The sequence below is a fragment of the Cladophialophora yegresii genome, assembly GCF_000585515.1.
Source record: "Cladophialophora yegresii CBS 114405 chromosome Unknown aczIN-supercont1.7, whole genome shotgun sequence".
Taxonomy (NCBI): Eukaryota; Fungi; Ascomycota; class Eurotiomycetes; order Chaetothyriales; family Herpotrichiellaceae; genus Cladophialophora; species Cladophialophora yegresii.
The window spans coordinates 2,899,945-2,913,854 of record NW_006913051.1 but is presented as its reverse complement, the minus strand read 5'-3'; the positions used below and the strand labels follow the sequence as shown (position 1 = coordinate 2,913,854).

Here is a 13,910-nt window from a genome sequence, read left to right as displayed (position 1 = left end):
GACAGTCAACTCAAGATCTTTTTCTTTCCACGTCCTGCATTTTGTCCCCATGACACGTAACTGAGGCCGATAATCTCCATCGCGCGGAATTTGACGTAGTGAGAGCGAATCTCTTGAGGCCGGAGCGAAACGCGCTTTAGGTGCGGCGTCACCAGTCTCGAAAAATGTAGCGCGACCGCGCAGAGGAAGCGACTCCATCCAAACTCCACATCCGCTCGTTCTCCAACCACACCGCGTGAGTTGACCATTCCATCAACCTTTCAGCCCTCCCGCTACTCGACCTTTCTTGACCTCTCTCGTGGCCAGCGTCGACCTCACCTGCTGGCTGCGTCTGCTTTCGCTTTTCGTACTTCTGCTGAACATCGCATGAACAGAGTCGGTCCATTGACCTCGCATTCCCTCTGCCGAGGACGCGCTTTAAGCTGGTTAATTGACCCCGGCTATCGCGCTCCAGGTAGCTGAGACCAACGCAGACACAAGATGTCTCCTTCTACTACAGTGTCGAAGACACTTGCCTCTCCTCCTTCGGTCTCGAAACGGCCAACAACCTCGTTGCTTCCAGCGTTCGAGCCACTATCCTCTTCGCCCGCTCTACCACGACCGCTCAAGCGAACTCGAGATGCATTTGATGACCACGCGACCTATCCTACACCAGCCCCCACTTCCTCTACAGCAATATTGTCTTCTTCACCAGCACGCGTAGTCAAGTCTAGACCGAGTCTTCCAAGAACTTCGTCCACCCTTGCCGAACGCACACCTTTGGGTGCCGTCCCCTCCATCCAATTAACAGCCGATGGGAAAGTTACGCGTATGGGCAGATCGAGCGCCTCCTGCGACTACCAGTTCTCCTCGAACCGGCTGATATCCAGAGTGCATGTCGAAGCCTGCTACAAGCCCGCGGGGTCGCGTCTGGAGCGGGACCGCGTCGAGATTACGTGTTCCGGCTGGAATGGTATCAAGATACATTGCAAGGGTCAGGTCTACGATGTCAAGAAAGGAGAGACGTTCTCCACGGATGTTAGAAACTCAGAGATTATGATTGACGTTCATGACAGTCGTGTCGTGGTCGAGTGGCCTCCCAAGCCCCAGCTTGGTGCTTTCTCCTCAGAAGACGAGGAGGAGGATTCCCCCAGCAAGCGGCAACGTGTCATGTTACGCCATTCAACACCACCGAGCCCAAGCCCATTGCAAGCACGCAAAAGATTATCTTCTCCAATCTCGCCATCACCTGCCGTCCAGGCCGTAATGCCGTCGTCACCGCCGCTTCCGCCAGCTGCTGTCGAAATTTACGAGGATCCTGAGCCAGCAGAGCAGCGCAGTGAAACAATCAGTGCCGCCGAGGTATCTCAGTCCACACAAGCGCTATCTCAGAATGCTGAACATTCTGACGTCCCACAGAACAGTGCTTCGTTGTCTACTGACGACTTCTCTGATAACGACGAGGAGAATGACCCCATCATCCACTCTTTTGGACTCTTTGGTGCTAATCTCCTGCCACGCATGGCATCGATTTCTGCTGGCGATTCGCCCGACCCTAGTTTGTCTATCAACAGTGCTCGCTCTTCACATACCGAGCCCTCTCCCACCAACGATTTCTCTGCATCAGCCAAAAAGGCGGGGTCAGAAATTGATGTCCAAAGTCACATCATCAACCAACTTGCATTTTCACGACTATCGTCCACTCCACTATCGACTATTCTGAGTCATCTCCCACATGAAGCCGGAGTACTGTCGATCAATCAGATTAGGCAGCTGGTTAAAGACACAGCGTGCATAGGTGAAGTCCGTAGAGAAGGGAAAGATGCCGCAGGCAAACCACTAGAGAGCGAATTCTACTACATTCCCGATGAAGACGAAGATATGCAAAGAAAAGCAGCTGTGGTCAACGAGCTGCGAAAGCCGGGGTTGAGAGCATGCCGTAAGCAGCACAAGGTACTTCATCACCGTTGAATACGCTTTGAGGCATCGGCACTGACCATTTTCTAGCAATACTACTGGCGCAAACCGAAATGAGGCGTGTCCAGTCATGCCTTTGAGTAGGTACCGTTACCCGGGTAATGTCGACATGGCATGGTGAAGGAAAATCGACCGAAGTGTTGTCGGGTGCTATTTCCTAGTGTTTGTATTCAAAGCTCTCTGCGAGTCGGTCCACGAATCTGTGAGCAGCAGAAGCCTGTTCACCTTGTCTAGCGTTCAGCGTCAGTGCATAGCGAAGGAAGCAGATGAAAGTGTCTTGCACCAATGGTGGAAAAATGATGTTTTTCTTTGTTCCTCGTCACTGTTCCATGGGAAGATGTACCCCAGCCAACAGAGCAAGACTGAAGTCAATTAGCAATTCAGGTACGAGGTTACTCGGCCTTGTCGGAATCATAGAGATGTCCGTACGGGTTAGTGGGGTTATCAGGGTCGCTTTTCGCCTATTCCTCCGTGGTTCATCCGGTGCCGCGGGCTTGCCACGGATCCCTGCGGGGTGACTTCATACATAGCCAGATTTTATGCAGGAAATCCGTCGGGAGGGGCTCTGCAAAACCGAGCCTCGTCTGTCAGGAGCTGATGATTCAATATTTGCCTCCTGGTGCTCCCATGCGGTCAGAGGCATCATCATCGTATCAGCAGAATATCCATGATGAAGATAGCCGTGTGTTAAGCACATCGGTCGTGTAGAAGATAAGTCCTCCCCTCCGAATCTCCCCTCGCAGACTCGATCTAGCCCGGCGTCACCCGCTATCGGGCGCATGGTTCGCCGACACATCCATTAACCCAAGGCGTGAAGTCTAGATTAGTATTTTCTTTTACTCACCTCGCTGCTTGCTTGTATTTGTTTCTTTTCTCTATCCTCGTGACCACTTCCGTTTTGCTGACCAATGCTTCGCTTATCTCTTATGGTATTCAATAAGTGACGAGCCTCTGCTTCTCGTGGCGATCGACCTTTACAAACAGCACACCATGCTTCCTCCAGTTCCATCACCCGAAGACTACGGCATCTCGCCCGAAAGAGGATTCCTCCCCTCGGATCTGCCCCTTCAATGTCTTTCGCACCCAGTCTACGACCGCTGGGAGCGGATTATGAACAACTTCCAGTCCCTTTTACTCTCCAAGAGACTCCGAGCAGTAATCGACAAACTCCCTGTTATCCCTGCCGTCCACTTGGAAACCAAGGCTGAGTGGCGGAGAGCATATACTGTTCTGACGTTTCTGGCGCACGGCTACATCTGGGGCGGGGACAAGCCCTCCGAGGTATGTTCTCTTGCGTGGCGGCGTCGCAAGCAGTTTTGCTAACAGGGACTGCAGAGACTGCCACCAGCGATCACTTACCCTCTTCTTCAAGTGTGCGAATACCTCGAACTACCCCCTGTGGCCACTTACGCCGGCCTGGTATTATGGAACTGGAAACCGCTGTTCATGTCGGATTCTCTTGCTCTCGAGAACCTGTCGGTATTGACCACCTTCACCGGCTCCCTGGACGAACAATGGTTCTACCTAATCAGTGTGGCCATGGAAGCGAAAGGAGGACCCACAATACCCCTCATGCTAGACGCGATACAAGCTGCGCGCGACGACGACGTTGAAATGGTCACGAAGTGCCTCCAATCGTTTGCGCAGTCGCTGGACGAATTAGGCACCCTGCTGGTCAGAATGTACGAAAGTTGCGACCCTCACGTCTTTTATCACCGGATACGGCCTTTCCTGGCAGGCAGTAAAAATATGAAAGACGCCGGTTTGCCGCACGGAGTGTTCTATGACGACGGAAATCGCCTGACATCCCGGTGGCGGCAGTATGGCGGAGGATCGAATGCGCAGAGCAGCATGATTCAGTTCTTTGACGTTGTTCTTGGGGTCGAGCACAGGCCCACCGGATCCAAGAAGGATGAGACGTCCGAATCCGAAGCCGAACCTGGAGCAGCACCGAAACCCAGACACAATTTCATACACGAAATGAGACAATACATGCCTGGTCCTCATCGAAGATTTTTGCAGTCCGTCGAGGCGGCGGCCAACATCCGAGATTTCGTCGACTACAATCGATCCAATCGCCAGTTGACTGTCGCATATGATGCGTGCTTGGCGATGCTTCGAGCCCTCCGAGACAAGCACATTCAAATGGTATCAAGATATATAATCGTTAAAAGCAGAGAGTCGAGAAGCATTTCGAGAACTCGCCGGGAGAGCAGTCCAGAGCCGATCCCTAGAGGCGGCACAGGAATAGCGGGGATCCGCTATGGCAGACCTGACGAGACGAGCGCTGCGCAGAAGAAGAAGAAAATGCGTGGAACTGGTGGCACGGCTTTGATCCCCTTCTTGAAGCAAGCAAGAGATGAGACGGGCGAGCCGGCCATTGACGCATGGGCTCGCAAACTGCTTATGGGCGGGCGACGTACGGAGGCCGATGCAGAGATCGCCTTTGAAGACAGAGTTACTCGAGCTGAGAACCTGGATGCAGACGAACACCAGACTGTGGGCATGGCTGGTGCTTGGGATCTCGAAGATGCTGGTGGTGGTCTTTGCGCTTACTGAGACCTGTATTTTCAAGTCGGTCTTGCATCGCCTGCTGGGTTGTGGTAATTTTACATGCACATAGACGTGGAGGTGAGGACACCAAGCATGCGTTCTGCTGGTTTGCCCAGGGTGATACGGAGTACATCCAATATCTCTCGAACAGTGAGAAAAGAGCAAAGGATCACCCCAGCCCCACAGCCGAAAGCCGAAGCGTTCCGGCACAAAGCTGTGCCGGAAACCGAGTGAAGACTTTGATTTCACTACATCTTGATCCTTCCTTCCACCATGTCTCGTATCACTTGCAGCCCTTACCATCGTCACACTGTCGCAACAGTATCACCATGCGGTTTTGGTATGTTTCTCCCGTTGTAATATACCTGAGGGCTAAAGAGCCGTCATCGAGATCGTGCTTCAGCATGTTGCCCTCCTCTCCACTCTTCCATCTCGTTCCTTATGCCATCAGTTCTGAAAGTACCGCAAAACAGTCATGCCGCGCACTTTGCTATTCAATCGTTACGCTCCTGTATTGTCTACGCCAGTCGAGTGTATGCAGAGATGTTGAAATACCCGGGTAAGGTGCGATGATTCAATACACCCACCAATGACCACTTCCTGGCTAGCTGGTGAGAAGATTTGCGGTGCTCCTCGCCAATGTCAGCGCCCTCAGTTTTTTAGACTCAAATACCAATCATGACTGTCCAGCGGAGGAACGCCGTTCAGGCTGAAGATGTCTGCGACACTCTAGCCGGAGACAAGCTTCATAGGACGTGGCAACCAGCTTGGCCAGGACCACCGACGAAGGTGTAGGAATGGAGGATTCTACGGCCACTTGTTTGGCGCAGAGGTGATGTGCAACAGCCTTCGGATGCTATGTTTGGCGCAAAAATGCGGCAGTACTGGATTCACCGCAGTAACACTCCACCAATATTCCTGCGCCGCCTTATAGAAAAGGTCTAGCAGTTTTGCCCACTTGCTATCATCACCGCCAAGAAGATTCTCAGTCCTGCCGCACCCGTGCTAACACCACGGCTGCGACAATGTGAGCGAACTTTTCCATTCTTCTTCTCCGGCTTACCGCACCTGTCACCATCTCCTGCCATCATCTCCTGCCATTCCATTCTCAGCTTGCCGGTTTCTCTGCCGTGTTCCTTTCCCCTGTGACCTGCATCGGCGAGTTCAACCTCCAGCGGTAAGCGCACCTGAAAACGACTGCTGTCGGCATGGAGGCTCCCGCGAAGAAGAAGAAGAAGCGAGGCCGCCCTGGCAAGGTCGACCAACCTAATCCGAACGTTTCGGCAGCCAGTACCTTGAGCAGCAGCCCAGTCTCAAACTCCAGCGCTGCTCCCTCCCACTGGAACGGTGCCACAAGATCTACTGGTGACGATCAAACCTTTTCGAACGCACAGCCTTGTCATCTGACTGCTCCGTCTGTCGCCAACATCCCTTCACATCCATATCAGTACGCAACCGAAATTGACACCGACAACGACAACCTCACTGCAAACGACTGGCTTGACAATGTGTTCGGCCCTATACAAGAAAGCCCAAATCCTGACACTATCTTCCAAGACTCTCACCACGAACAATTGATGAAAGCGCTGCTCAATTACACCGTACAAGACCCAAGCCCCTCTCAAGGTACCAACGAAGAATGGAACAAGATGATGGGCATCTCTCCAACCTCCGCAAATCTGGGAACTCCCGACACGCAAATCTCAATCGGAGATCCCTTTCCGACGCTCGAGTCCTCGCCTTCAAGCCTCATCCCTCGGACTATCAATCCCGCCAATAACCGGACCACAAACTCCGTTACCGCATCCCATACATCACCTGCGACACCATACTCTGATTCACCTTCCGTTAATGCTCTGGAGCAATCCTGCACTCCGCCCCTATTCAGGGTACCGAAAGCTTCACTTGCTTGCAAGACTCATACGCCCGATTCGGCAAATAGCGAAGACATAGCGGACTCGATGTCTGCTGACGGTGAATTCAATGATTCTGCCCCGGGTTGCGCCGAGCCTCAATATGTCAACCAGAAGACCCCGCGACAACGAACCCCGGTTAAACAGCCTCTTGGTAGTCCTTTCACACCTACAACTGCACCAGCAAGACAAGCTACAGCCGCCCTGATGGACATTTTTGGCTCTCCCCTTGCGGCTGGCAATAAACAACTGCCAACACAAAATATGTCTCTGTCGTCGCCGGCGACCCGGAAACAGAATTCGAAGTTCTCTGGATTGTCCCCAACGTTGATTCACCCGAGTTATCAAGCTACCCCTGTCGAGTTCAAATCACCGCCCAATCCAGCCACACTGATGCAGAAAATGCGTAACAATACTCTCCTTCAGAACGAAGTGGCACATCCTCCAGCGAAGCGCGCACGCATGAGTTCAGTGGGTGCTCAACAGGTCGTCGCAAACATAGAGCGTGACTGGCAAGTCCAGCAGCATTTCTACACGCAAAGCCAACAAGGGTCTGGAACAGGCGATCCTGCGCTGCGTGCGGATCTGGGGATCGACGACATGAAGAACTGGCTCGACAATTCGCTACCCGACATTTCGCCTACTCAATCATTGACACCCTACAACAATGAGTACGACTATCCTATACCTATGCCTACTGGATCGTTCGATGCGCTCAACCAGGAGCATGAAGACTACGTCAGTATTGGGCAAAAGCGCACCGCCTCGCAGATGATACGAGGTGGCATGGACGCGAACCTACAGAGCTTGCCTGGAAGCATGGGTCAAGATTACGCAGGAATTGAGGATAATCTTTCAGGACTCTTCGTTCCCCTGAGTCAGCTCCAGACTCCGATGCTTATGGAGCACAGAACTCAAAACCAAATGAATCGCCAGACGCAGAAGCAAACTGCTTTATGCATGCAGGGCCGTCCTCAGAGATCTGCAGGAAGTCAGTTGAGTGCCTCTCCGCAAGCTCAATTTCCAACCCAAGGACAACGTGGAGGGCAACAAGAACTTCAAATCTCATTGCAGACCCAGAATCGAGGCCAAATCTTCCAATCTTCTCCAAGCCAGCAGATGGGTATTTTGCAGCAGCGACGAAGTCAACAAGGCACGCCTCAGAATCCCATTGACACCCCACTGCGGATGCTGAGGTCCACCCCATCCGTTGCCAGTACAGGCCGGCAGGAAACTCCCACACCTGCACCACGACGCCGCCGCCGCTCAAATCTTCCCAAGCCAGCTCAAAACATGGTCAGCAGTTCTCCTCAGACTGCTCACCCTTCTTTGAGAAAGGTCCAGAACACCCTGGGCAAGACACGAGCTCCAGGCCACAACACCCCTGTCGCTACTGCTCAGAAGGGGACAGCTGTGGGCCATGTCCAGATGTCAGATGCGCAGCCTATGCAGACACCTGGATATACTCGCCAGCAGGATGATGCTTGGAATCACGCTTTGATCGAAAGCAACGCAATTCAGACACCCACTCCCCTGCATGCTCATCTTCCGACGCCTCAGCAGCTTACCTCGACCGGCTCCTGTCCAAATACTATCAACGAGACACTTGAAGAGACCAATCGCCGCACTGGAACTCAGCTTTGCGGTGGAGTTGCTGGCGGCGTAGATCTCATCCCCACCTTCAACGCGACTACCGCGGTTGACGATTTCTTATCCAGCCACATGTTCCAGTTGCCTGACAACGTGAAGTTTGGAGAACTTGGCCTCGCTCTGCCAGACATGGACTTTGGCGATATGATGGGCATGGACATGAGTCTGGACTTCAACATGAACGAAGGTCTAAATATGAATGGGTTCACGGCCACAGCACCACCACCCTTGCCCGCGACGGTGGATATGCGGCCGCTACAACCACCCATGATCGCCAGCCCGGGCGGTATTGCAGCTGAGACTTCTCTCGGCCACCTCCTGTTCAACAATGATGTTCGCGCTCCCTCGATCGGTTACGCCGAGACCCTCATATCCGACACTGTCACGCCTAGCCCTGCTGCTGTCCCTGTCAACAACACCAATACCGATACCAATATCATTGCCCGTACGGATACCGCTGTGAATTTCGAAGCAAATGGCCACTTGTGTATGCCTGAGAACAGCGTGACCAACGACTCCAAAGCGACGACCGCGCCAAAGAACGAAGCAGGCTCCGCGCATGCTTGTGCTCTTCCCAATACCCTGGATGGAGGTGAAGATATCACTGGGGTGGACATGCCTGGAATACCGACAGACTTCGACTGGATTCAGGGCTTCGATGAGCATGCGGACTTCAGTGTTGCGGACTGGGGATTCTAGAGGATACGGTGAGATTCCGGTCATGAAACTTTTTCATTTGGCCGTGGACAAAGCGAGCTGGAGGGCAAGGAAGGGCGGGAAGGGAACAATGCATGTCTAGAAACACGCCCGGCACGAGACCGCGATGGAGACGACTCGTCCGCATGAACGCGCAGGGCTGAATTTATGCACGGGCCTGACAGCAGGCGTTTGCGTGCATAGGTCATCTTCCACACACTCGGAGGTATGGAGTGGTGCAACGCTATCTCTCGATGTGCCTGAGAGGGCGAGAAGGCCACGTTGGATAGCATGAGCTACCTCTCGTCTTCCTCCCAGGCAGGACATGGCGTCATTTCTCTATGCAGTCAAATCTCATACCTCATCAATGGTCTCCTTGTTCCCCAAACAGTCTCTTCATTCTTTCTACTATATGCTAGCGATCGTAAGATCCCGCCTCCAAGTCCAAGCCCATCCCATGGCCGATCTTCTTGACCATCCATCTCCTTTTGAATCCTTCCCTAGCCAATTCCCTTGTTCTTCTTGCCCAAATCTCACTACCTACCCTCCCGCAGACGAACCCTTCTTGGAGGGCTAAGATCGCGGCCTCGATACCACGCTCTTCACATGCTGCGTCGTACAGTTGGCGGGCCACAACTGTAGGAGCCGTGAGCATTTCATCCACGGCGGGTATTTCGTTCCTGGAAGCGCGGCTGTGCGCCGAGGAAATTGTGCTGTCTGCTTTCTTCAGAGAGCTGTGTAGGAGGGAGATGTTCGAAGACAGCGTTGCGTGTATGGTTTTCAGGTTCGCCAATTCGCCGTTAAGAGTTTGCATTGTTTGCTGTAATGCGGCATATTGCGAGGAGAGAGGTTGTAAAGCCGAGGAATTCTGGGAGATCTGTTGATGGAGAGAGGTTGTGAGAAGGTGAGAGAGGTGTGATAATAGAGCTTCCTTCTCGGGGTTTACAGGTATCGGTGGTGCGGGGACGTTTGATGCCGGATGCGAGGTGGAAGAGGTTGGTGGTGGTAAGGGAAGGTCGAAAGGAGAGTCGAGCAGATTTGGTTGGGAGGGTGGGGCTGGCTTGGGTGCCTGGAATTGTGCTTGAGCATGTTGCTGGTGATACAGAGGGTGAGCCGGCTGATAAGGTTGTTGGGTTGGAGGATAGTGCTGCGATACAGGTCGTTCAGGACGTTCTTGTGCTGGTATCTGGCGGTATTGGTCTTGATTGTATCCTTGAACGTGGCTTGGAGCCGGCGGTGGACTCGCCATGTAAGGTGGCTGCTGGCTAGGCTGGGGTTGGATATATTGTTGTCGTTCGCCCGGTTGGTGTGGCTGCGCTCGATATTGTTGTGATTCATATCCTGGTTGTGGCTGCTGCGATGGAAACGCTGGCGGCATGGAGTGTCTTAGACTGCTCGACCGCTGAGGCATGTAACTCATCCCGCTCGGTGGCCGTTGCACTTCACCGTTCCCATGCGCAGGCTGGAGCTTTTGAGGCTGGCCTTGACCAGGTAGAGGCGGTGGAGCATCGTATCGCCCCATCCTTGGCGGAGCGGTATCTAGGCCCAGGGTTCGTTGCGCTGGAGACGAAAGGCCAGCTTGCGGAGGTTGTTTTGGCGGAGGGGGCGGTAGCGGAGGAACGCCGAAAAGTTGTCCTGCTGGCGGCGGACTTACAGCGTGGATGCCTTGCTGTGTAGGCTGCATCTCTCTGGGTAAAGGCGGAATGGGTGGAGGTGTAGGTTGAACTGGTCTCTGTCGCAGTTGTGTTGTCCTCGACATCACCGGAGGCTCCTTCGCAAATATCTCGGACAAAATGGAGAGAAAATCCAAGGCATTCGATCTCTGCAAAGGCCCCCGTATCAATATATGACCGATCCCTGCTTCAACCTCGCTCCGCTCTTAACTCACCTCCCAATGTTCCCTCCAGTGCGCCAGATAAGGATGGTATATTCTTCCGTCTCCACCAACATGCTGACCTGGTCGAATTACCATATCATCGGTCGGCGTGACGTAGCACATTGGTGGTTCGTAGGGATAGGCGTGTGGAACCCATAATGTAACGGGGAATCGGTAGGTGTTGCCTCGAAAGTTCACCGGGATCGTGCCTGTGAATACGACCAGGAGCGCCGGCGCTCCAGTCTCGAACGCTGAGAGAAGCGATCAGCATGGTTTCCCTGGTTCAGTCGCGCGACGCACTATAGACATCTGTCCTTGGGGCGAACCCCGGATAACGGGCCAGGACATGGGCAAGGTCGGAGTAGGTACGGTTCGGGTCGTGATACTCCTTCTAAAGTTAGCACTCGACAAGAGAAATGATGCGGACTCTCCTTACTCGCTTCAAGACGTCGTATAGCCAAGTCAGAGTCTTCTGCGGCAGACCAGCCATCAGCGCAACATGGTCTAGGAATATTCAGTTTAGACATAGACGCCTCATTCCACCATTGGAGTTGGGGCTTTGGCCAAGCATCTATTCGGAGGCTGCAACTCAGGTAATGCGGGGAATGCTTACCAAAGGACTGAAGAAGTTGTGGAAGTGTGGTCGACTATGGTACAACTCATCATCGCATTGCATTCGGGGGTATCATAAATCTAGGACTAATCATACACCATCTCCTTGTCTATCTCTTGTCGGAGTCTTCTCGCCACCATATCATGCGTCAGATAGCGTCAGCTCCCTGCTGTGGGAGGGGTCCAGCTCAATCTATTTCTGCTGAGCGGCGGCCTGCTTGTCCAAGTCTAGCTCGACACCACGCTGTCTGGTCTTGCCCTCGTCATGCAAATCTTGGTATTTGGCCTGCTCGGCGCGGTCGCCTGTCAGCGCAGCAACCGCGCCCCCAACAGCACCTTGAGCACGATCACTGACGCCTTTTCCGAGGTCACTCAATTGGCCTTTAGCTTCTTTGCCTTGACCTTGGAGATTCTGTTCGCGACCTTGCTGCTTGAGATCTTCGCTGCCGACCAGGTTGCCAACGGTTTCCTTAGCGCTACCGACAGTCTGGTCCCATGATCCTTGAGTCCGCTCGGGGCTGTCCTTGGCAGGTGCGCCAGAAGAGCTGATGGCGAAAGGACCAGCCTTGACAGCGGTGTGGGAGAGGTCAGATTCGGCGGCAGCCGTGTTCTTGTACTTGTCGGCTTTTGCCTGGAAGAAATTGTTAGACACTGATTACACAGTAGTGCAAAGGACTGGCTGTGTTGAACTCACCTTGTCACCAACGCTACCGGTCACAGCTGCTATACCCGACTGGACGTAGCCAACGGCGGTGTCAACAGCTGACTTGAGAGTTGAGGTGTTGTCATTGGTAGACATGTTGGAGGAGGTTGAGTGTTTGTTTTGGTATTGAATACTGTGTGGTGTTTTGTTGGGTACGGTATGTTTTCTGAGGCAAGGTGTTCGGTTGCGAATCGAGGATGAACAAGAGGTCGGAGGCAAGGCTTTATAGCCAGAAGATCGAGTCCGGCTTTGTCTGTCGTACTGTGTAAAGGTGAAACTCTGGCAGGAACTGGTAAACCTGTTCACTTGCTGGTCAGCAGGCACAATGCAAGTGAAGCATGTGCCCATTTTGCCTCGGTCCCGCCATCGACGTCATCGCAGAATCGGGACGAAGGCACCACAAATCTAGAAAAGGAACGCGCTTCTGGCTAGGATACGCAATCCCTTTCACATAGACAGGGCTCGATCTCGATTCGTGTTTCCCCGATCTTGGGTCTCAAGATTCAAGAAGCTTCCCGTGGCAACGATTGGTTTCGCTGTTGGTGTGCTTCGCATCTTCTGGCAAGCTGGCCCTTCGATGCGTACCACAGCACTTTTGGGAGATCATCAGGCACTTGCCGCTGCGCCGGCGAAGAAGGCCTCGATTTCGCCATTGCCATTCGCTTCGATATCTTTTGGACTTGGTGCGTAGTCCGCATGTGCAACTTCGACTCAGCCAAATCGCAATTTGGGGCACACAAACACAAGCAGAAATGCCACGATCCACATGCCAAAGATCATGGCATACAGTTTCAGCCTCCCGAGCCAGCCTTCCTCTTCACTCATACGCTGAAGGAATTTCATATTCTTGCTCGCTGCTTCCATACCACTTAAGCTGGCATCGAGCCCCTCGATTGCTCGTCCCAGGATGCCCTTGTCCTGCTCGAGAGAGAATTGCAGCTTCCGCTGCTCCTGCTTGAGTTGAGCTGCCATATTCACTAGCGACGCGGTGATATCCTCGTGCATCCTCGAGGAATCCAGCAGTGATCGCTCCGTTGCAGGTAAATTTGAGAAGCCGCTCGTTTGCGCAGGCGGCTGATGGGCCTCGTCTGGCCCTTTGCCTCTTCGTCGCAGATGTGATGATCCGAATAACTCTTCCTTTTCCACCATTTCACCCTCATTGTTTGTTGAAGATGGCTCTTCCTCTACTTTCGTCACAGTTTTGCCTTCTTCCAGCAGCGCGTCCTGGGTATTCTCGCCTATCACACTCGCTAGGCCCCGGGATCCGCCGTGCTTTTGCAGAAAGTCGTACACGGTTTCGCCCTCGACATCTCGAAACGGAGGTTTCCGATTGTCCGTACCCAACATCTCAACCTCCCTTCCAATTTCCTCTATCCGGTTCCGCAATCTCTTTATGACAGCCCGCTTCTCGGCCAAATCCTTTATTGCCTCATGCTTTGACCGTTGTATGCGGATATTTTGTGCCTTTCTCTCCAACTGTAGCAGCGATGTCCGAGCCCCTTCCACATTGCGTAGCCATTTCGTACGATGGTACGGTAAAGAGGACCATAGCTCGGCCTGAATCTGCCGTTGCAGTGGCGTCAGTTCTGTGCTGTTGGGAGCAGAGGGGGACGGCGTCAGGAGAATCAAGTGCTGATAGCGGATGAGGGTGCGGTCGAGGTTGATGTAGTTGACTTCATGCTGGAATGGTCGCGTAGAAAGATTGTCGAGCACTGAGCTTTCTCGTCTTGAGCCATCGCCGAATGGCAGACCGACTGGTCTAAGAGCGGTGGTCAACGACATCTGAATTGCGGAGTTGGAGCGTTAACAACGAGTTGAATGTTAATCTGTGCTGCTGGTGCTCGCCTATTTTGCATGATGTCAAAAGTTCCGGGCCACGTCGTTCCAGAGGCTGCGGAGCGGATATTCAATCCGACCCCGTTGTTTGCCCTCCTGGGTACTGAGTACTCTT

The 13,910-nt window shown here is 53.3% G+C and overlaps 6 protein-coding genes across 6 annotated transcripts; 3 read left to right on the top strand and 3 right to left on the bottom strand.

The window, feature by feature from the left end:
- Positions 1–480: 480 nt before the first annotated feature.
- A1O7_10160 (uncharacterized protein) lies at positions 481–2,013 on the top strand (the record flags this gene model as incomplete). The annotated part of the gene is made up of 2 exons (XM_007764144.1): positions 481–1,932; positions 1,987–2,013. The coding sequence occupies 2 exons, from the start codon at positions 481–483 to the stop codon at positions 2,011–2,013; spliced, it is 1,479 nt and encodes a 492-aa protein (XP_007762334.1).
- A 933-nt stretch (positions 2,014–2,946) lies between these two features.
- On the top strand, positions 2,947–4,515 carry A1O7_10159 (indoleamine 2,3-dioxygenase; the record flags this gene model as incomplete). The annotated part of the gene is made up of 2 exons (XM_007764143.1): positions 2,947–3,237; positions 3,292–4,515. The coding sequence occupies 2 exons, from the start codon at positions 2,947–2,949 to the stop codon at positions 4,513–4,515; spliced, it is 1,515 nt and encodes a 504-aa protein (XP_007762333.1).
- A 1,202-nt stretch (positions 4,516–5,717) lies between these two features.
- On the top strand, positions 5,718–8,771 carry A1O7_10158 (uncharacterized protein; the record flags this gene model as incomplete). Its single annotated transcript, XM_007764142.1, has 1 exon — positions 5,718–8,771. The coding sequence occupies one exon, from the start codon at positions 5,718–5,720 to the stop codon at positions 8,769–8,771; it is 3,054 nt and encodes a 1,017-aa protein (XP_007762332.1).
- A 412-nt stretch (positions 8,772–9,183) lies between these two features.
- On the bottom strand, positions 9,184–11,134 carry A1O7_10157 (uncharacterized protein; the record flags this gene model as incomplete). Its single annotated transcript, XM_007764141.1, has 4 exons — positions 9,184–10,590; positions 10,657–10,895; positions 10,945–11,032; positions 11,081–11,134. The coding sequence occupies 4 exons, from the start codon at positions 11,132–11,134 to the stop codon at positions 9,184–9,186; spliced, it is 1,788 nt and encodes a 595-aa protein (XP_007762331.1).
- A 315-nt stretch (positions 11,135–11,449) lies between these two features.
- A1O7_10156 (uncharacterized protein) lies at positions 11,450–12,055 on the bottom strand (the record flags this gene model as incomplete). Its single annotated transcript, XM_007764140.1, has 2 exons — positions 11,450–11,887; positions 11,951–12,055. 2 exons carry the CDS (start codon positions 12,053–12,055, stop codon positions 11,450–11,452), a joined length of 543 nt encoding a protein of 180 aa, XP_007762330.1.
- Positions 12,056–12,670: 615 nt separating this feature from the next.
- On the bottom strand, positions 12,671–13,741 carry A1O7_10155 (uncharacterized protein; the record flags this gene model as incomplete). Its single annotated transcript, XM_007764139.1, has 1 exon — positions 12,671–13,741. The coding sequence occupies one exon, from the start codon at positions 13,739–13,741 to the stop codon at positions 12,671–12,673; it is 1,071 nt and encodes a 356-aa protein (XP_007762329.1).
- Positions 13,742–13,910: the final 169 nt, after the last annotated feature.